The sequence below is a fragment of the Octodon degus genome, unplaced genomic scaffold (assembly GCF_000260255.1).
Source record: "Octodon degus isolate 3935 unplaced genomic scaffold, OctDeg1.0 scaffold00079, whole genome shotgun sequence".
NCBI lineage: Eukaryota > Metazoa > Chordata > Mammalia > Rodentia > Octodontidae > Octodon > Octodon degus.
Window position 1 is genome coordinate 5,396,826 of NW_004524655.1, and position 5,693 is coordinate 5,402,518.

Consider the following 5,693-nt stretch of genomic DNA (forward strand, 5'->3'; position numbering starts at 1 on the left):
GCAGTGGCAGCTGCAGAGAGCAAGCCTCTCTCCCTTGCTTATATCACCTTCAGGCTGTCTGTAGGTGTAGCCCTCACACCCATAACCCCAGCATTCGATCATGAATTAATCACAAACTCAGGAATCTGCTCCATGACTGCATGAGGCTTTGGGAGGACAACTGGACACAAACCATGCCATCAGGTAACTGTGAGGAGTCCCAAGACTGTTCAGTTTCACACATGCCCAACCTCAGCTACAGGATGCATTGTACTTCATCTTGGTACCATTGCTGCTTGGAGGCAGGTAGGCAGCAGAAAAAAAAATCTGTGGCTCACGTGCAGAGAGATGTACACTTAATTCCCTAATGGCATTGCCCAGTGTGCCAGGTCACCAGGGCTATGTGCTGCATTCACCCACCCCATGTCTGGGTTGCTTATAGATAGGATAGGAGGACAGAGAGCCCTGTCCATTATTGCTTCTTGGTTCCTAAGAGAAGAGAAGGAGAAGGAGAAGGAGAAGGAGAAGGAGAAGGAGAAGGAGAAGGAGAAGGAGAAGGAGAAGGAGAAGGAGGAGAGGAAAAAGAAGAGGAAGAGGAGGAGAAACCAGTTGCCACACCCTCACTGATAGGCTTCTGTCACACCCTAAGGATTCTGGGATGTGTGATGACATCATAAGACCAAAATTAGGGTTAGATTCAAGTAAAATAAAATCTTGCCCACAAAATGAAGATGGAGTGGACAATGCTTAAATCTTTAATATCTATCACAGCCTAGATGTCTCTCAGTTTACTAAGAAGTGACCCTCTTTCTCTAGCACCCAGTGAGTGCTTGCACTCATAAACAAGACTGGACAATTGGCCTTGGGTAGCCCCAGGCTTCAGGTCTCCCTTCCAGGTATGGCTTTTAAAATCTGAGTGTGCTTTGACTGCAGGCACCCAGCAAGGGGTGACAAGTGTCTCCACTAGCATTACCCTCTCTCATAGACATCCAGATACTGGCTCACTGTACCCTAGATCCCTAAGTCTTTCTCACCTCAGTTGTTCATGTATCCATTCTGCAACTATTGACTGAGATCCCATGTGCCAAGAACTCTACCGGTGCATTCAGTGGAAGGACAACTAAGATGTGACCCTTGACCACAAGGAATTCACAGGCCCAAAGTGAAGGTCCACAGGTGAACCAGCAGTGGCCATCCCATGAGATCAGTGCTACGGGGGAGGGGTGAGGAGAGTGGTGCCCTGCAGGAGTCCACAGGCAGGCATATGTCCAGATGTGGTAGATAAAGAGGGAAGAGAATGTGCTTTCAGAAGACCTGAGAAGGGAGGAAACTGTGAGAGGCCTGGCCAAGGTTTGCAAACCCAACATCAGCCTCTCTAACCTCTCTGACACAGGGTACAAGAACCACCAGTGCTTTCTTTTTTAACTTTTTTATTTAAAAATAAGCAACAAAAACAAGTATAAAATTTCAATGCAAGATTATGGGAGAGCAACAGTGGTAACCCAAGAGTTCCTTTGATGATAGCCACTTAATCATTTTGGTCTAGTAGCTTCCATGAGTCCCATGATTCAAGACCCGCAGGCATGCTCCAGTTCTTTACAGTGTACTAAGCACTATTACTCACCACCAGTATTTTCTATCAAGAGGAAAATTAAAACTAAAAAGCACTTTTACTCTAGCCACGTGGCACGGAGCTAGCCATATAGCCCACCATATAATGTTTGCTTATTTGGAGATGCAAACAGGTTGTGCTGCTTGGGGCATATGTTCAAGACTCTCCCTTCAGTTGGTTAAATTCTATCAATTGCTAGTGTGAGATTTTCTTTATTCCTGGAATTCTTTGAAACTTATCTTGAAAGTCCCCCTTTTTATTTCCTGGGAAGGCTCTGGTCTTCCAATGCCTGTTTGCATGTGTAGCTCTTCCTGCTGTCATTCCAAGCCTCTTCTCTCTCTTGTTTGTAAATCTGGAGAGAAATTCTGGATGGAGAAGACATTCACAAAGTTAGATTCTCACACTGCGGTGTTTCAGCACCAAGGACAGCTTCCAACAGAAGGAAAAGAAAGTTCTGAAGCCCATTTCTTTCTTGGGCTTGGTTGTCACCAAGCAAGTTCCAAGTTAAAGAGCAGAAATTACTGAAGAGAATAGAGATTTGCACATATGTATCCATAGAAAATATAACTATTCGCTTTCAATTTCCCATTTCTTAAAAAGCATAGTTTATATTTCATTTTTCAGCTTTTGAAAGTGTTGGTGTATTAATTCTCTAACAAAATGCCACAGCGCAGATGTCTTAAAGCAACAGAAACTTACTGCCTTAAAGTTATGAATGCTGTACATCTAAAATCAAGGTACCTTCAGGACCATGCTTTATCTGGAATCTCTAAGGGAAAAGCCTTCCTTAACTGTTCTAGCTTGTGGTAGTTGCTAGCAATCTGTGTCTTCTATATGTATATCACCCCAATCTCTGTCTCTAATACCACAGGGCCCTATTTTCTCTGTGTATGTTTCTCTTATTATTAGGGTAGGTACCAGTCATATTGTATTAAGGGCCTACTGTACTCTAACATGATTTAATATTAATCCATTATGTTTGCATTGGGTCTATTTCCAAATAAGGTCACATTCTAAGTTACTAGAAACCAGGACTTCAGGATATCTTTTGGGAGACATGATTCAACCCATAACAACTAATTCTGAGGAAGTATTTCTATGCAGTGTAAGAAACCAATAGTATTAAGCATGAAGTAAGAGGAATGGTGGGAGCCATAAGAAGCTGAAGAGCAGACACTAATCCAAAGGCTACACTCAGCATGCAGCAGGGATGAGGGCAATGTAGCCCCATTTCAGATTCTTTCCCAGGGGAGCTAGAGCTCTGAAAATTTATTCAAAACCTCCTACCTTTAAAAAGCTGGCATGCACCTCAAATCAAATGTAATACATTTCTGAGCTTGATTTAGCTGGCAAATCAACAGTTTGGAAAATCAGGCTTATGGAGATCAAAGGGGGTTTCCTGAACAAGATTTCTTCTTGGAATGGGAAAGAGTTGCCTCCAATTGTAGCAGAATTTAACATGAGTAAAGGAAAAAATAAAATCATCCAGATCCCCCAAGGCCTCATAGGCCATATGGAGTTGCCAAGAAAAAAAAAAATGAAAAGTCATTGGCAGATTTTAAGCAGGGCAGTAAGCCACCTCTGTTGGACCCCAGTGGATTCCTTCTCCAGCTCTCTGACACTTAGAACAAACCCTAGCCTGGAGTCTGGCTGTACACAATTCCACTTCAAGTTGTGGGTAACCTCTTCTATTCCCATTAGATCTGCAGAAGCTCCTGGAAATGGTTCGGGAAGATGCCCGGAGGACAATTATGATGGAAAATGAGCTGCAAAGAAAAGTTCCCAGGTATTTCTCTCAACTCATAAAGGCTATCAGCCTAGTGCTGCTAATGTTAACAGCGGCAGTTACCAATTATTGAGTACTTCTGTGGCAGCACTGTCCTATGTAGTTTATGCATGTGTCTTATCTCCTGGATTGCTACAACAACCCTACAATGTGAATACTATTGCTCTTTATTTTACAAAAACGGGAATGAGGCTCAGAGAGGCTAAAAGAATTGCTCAGGACCACAAAGCTAGCGAATGGTAAGATCATGACTTGAATTCAGATTTTTATTTCAAAACTCACCCTTTTTGCCACTCTGCTGCACTTCCTATCTGGAGTTCTGTGCTTTTTCAACCCTCTTCATCATGAGTGTGTATGAACATGCATAGACCCTGTAGTAGTTACCATCATGAGAAGTGTGATAAAGGAAGAGTTTGGAACTGAGAGGGAAAAGAGTACATGTACCTACTCCGGGATGAAGATGGTGATCAGTTTCTTCTTGCCTCTGAAAAACACTTAAGACTTGGATGAAGCAAGAAACCAAAAGCAGTGAGGTAAAGACAAGGCAGGTGGGGGAAATATGTGCAGGCAGCTGTGTGTGAGTGTGGTCAGAGGCGACCATGGGATCTTCACAGAGCAGAAATACAGCCAAAATGGGGTGAAGAGAGGCTAACACAAGTCTGGGGATCTCATCTTAGGGAAGCTCAGTTCCTGAGCCTGGCATTCTGAGCAACAGGCATCCTGCCAAGTTTCAAGGAAGAAACCAACACAGCCAACTCATTAAGAGGTAATATTGGACATGACCCTCAGGTGTCACCCTTCTGGTAGAAATCCCTGTCTGTGGGACTCATGACCTCTAAAAGCTGCGGGGAGTATGCAAGCTACAGTCAGAGTTCTCTTCGCAAAGTGATGATCCCCCTGAGTAAGCAAATTATTGCTTGCAAATAAATGAGGTAAGAGAAGAGGTTCGTCATTGCCTTCAGCCTACTGAAATGCCGGCTGTGACTTGCTGGGCATTGTTATTACCATCATTACAGATCACTGAGCACCTTCACAGCCATCATGCCCTGCCTCTGCATGCTCATCATGAATTTTTCTGGTGTGGCCTCATCTTCCACTGGGACTCCGGAAGGTGGCACTTGGAGGCACCCAGAGTGTTGGCCCATGAGACCCATACTGTGACCCTGATTTGTCAACATTAGAGACAGACAGTGATAAACATGAGCCTGATAGGCCTCTTCCTTTATAAGTGCTCACAGCAAGGACACTAGTTTTGGAGTCAGGCTGATACAACTTCAAAACCTGGGTCCTTTGGGGAAATTACTTAGACTTCCTTAAAACCTCCTGTCTACTTCACTTTCCCATGACTAGCACAAGGCACTTGACACCAACCACTTCAAAGAGGAGTTTATTTTTGCTTACAGTTTTGGTTTGCAATGAGCTGGCTCCAAGGAAGATACTGCAAGGCAGAAGGATATGGCAGAAGAAAGCTACTCATCCTAGAGGCAGAGAAGGAAGGGAGTTAGTGGGGCCAAGGATGCTCCCTTCCAGGCCATCCCCTGGTGACTCACCTGCAGCCAGATCCCACCTCCTAACTTTCCACATGGAACTCACCAATGGAAAAAAAATCCATGGAGGACTGAGTGCCCCCATGATCCAACAACCTCCAAGGGCAGGAGACTTAGCTCTAATCCATAGCGCCTTCATCTTCTCATCTCTAAAATGAGATTGCATGGCACCAGAGTATTGGCTCTAAAACCAAGTACACTAGGCACAATCTCCATCCCATCATCTAATTGCCCTGTGATAGTAAGCAAATCATTTCACCTCTCTGGGTCTGATTCCACTTCTGAAACAGGAAGCGTATTAGCTATGGAAAAGAGCAAGAGTGTGAATTAGATGGTGCTACTCTTGTGGTGTATTAGGTGCATTATGGAAAGGATGTCTATTTCAATGAGTTACTTAAAGCATTTAGTGAGATAATGCATTTATTTAACACAATAGCTTATGCCTGGAATAGAGTAAGTTCTCAATAAGTGACACTGTTGATGGAGGGTGGGGTTGTCATTGCTTTTATTTCCTACCTAGTGCCCTGTGAAAGCTTCACAGCACCATTAACCACCACTGATGCTGCATCTCAAAGATAGAAAAGAGCAGCGATGAGTGACTTCCGCAAAGGTCTTTAGAGACAAAATCACACTCAAGCCTGGGTCTCAGGAGACCCATCATGAGGCCCCTGCATCAATCTAGTGATAATATAACCATGGTTACAGCACAAGAACCCTTGGAATCTCCCTCCTTCATTAATTCCTCTGGGAAAGAAATCTCCCTAATCTC

At 43.9% G+C, this 5,693-nt stretch overlaps 1 protein-coding gene across 1 annotated transcript in view; it reads left to right on the forward strand.

Annotated features, from left to right (window-relative positions):
- Ccdc60 (coiled-coil domain containing 60) overlaps positions 1–5,693 on the forward strand; it is a 112,531-nt gene that overhangs the window by 91,488 nt on the left and 15,350 nt on the right. The window contains exon 8 of the mRNA XM_023720933.1: positions 3,293–3,377. Within this exon, the coding sequence (XP_023576701.1) occupies positions 3,293–3,377 (85 nt within the window). The remainder of the gene's footprint in view (positions 1–3,292; positions 3,378–5,693) is intronic.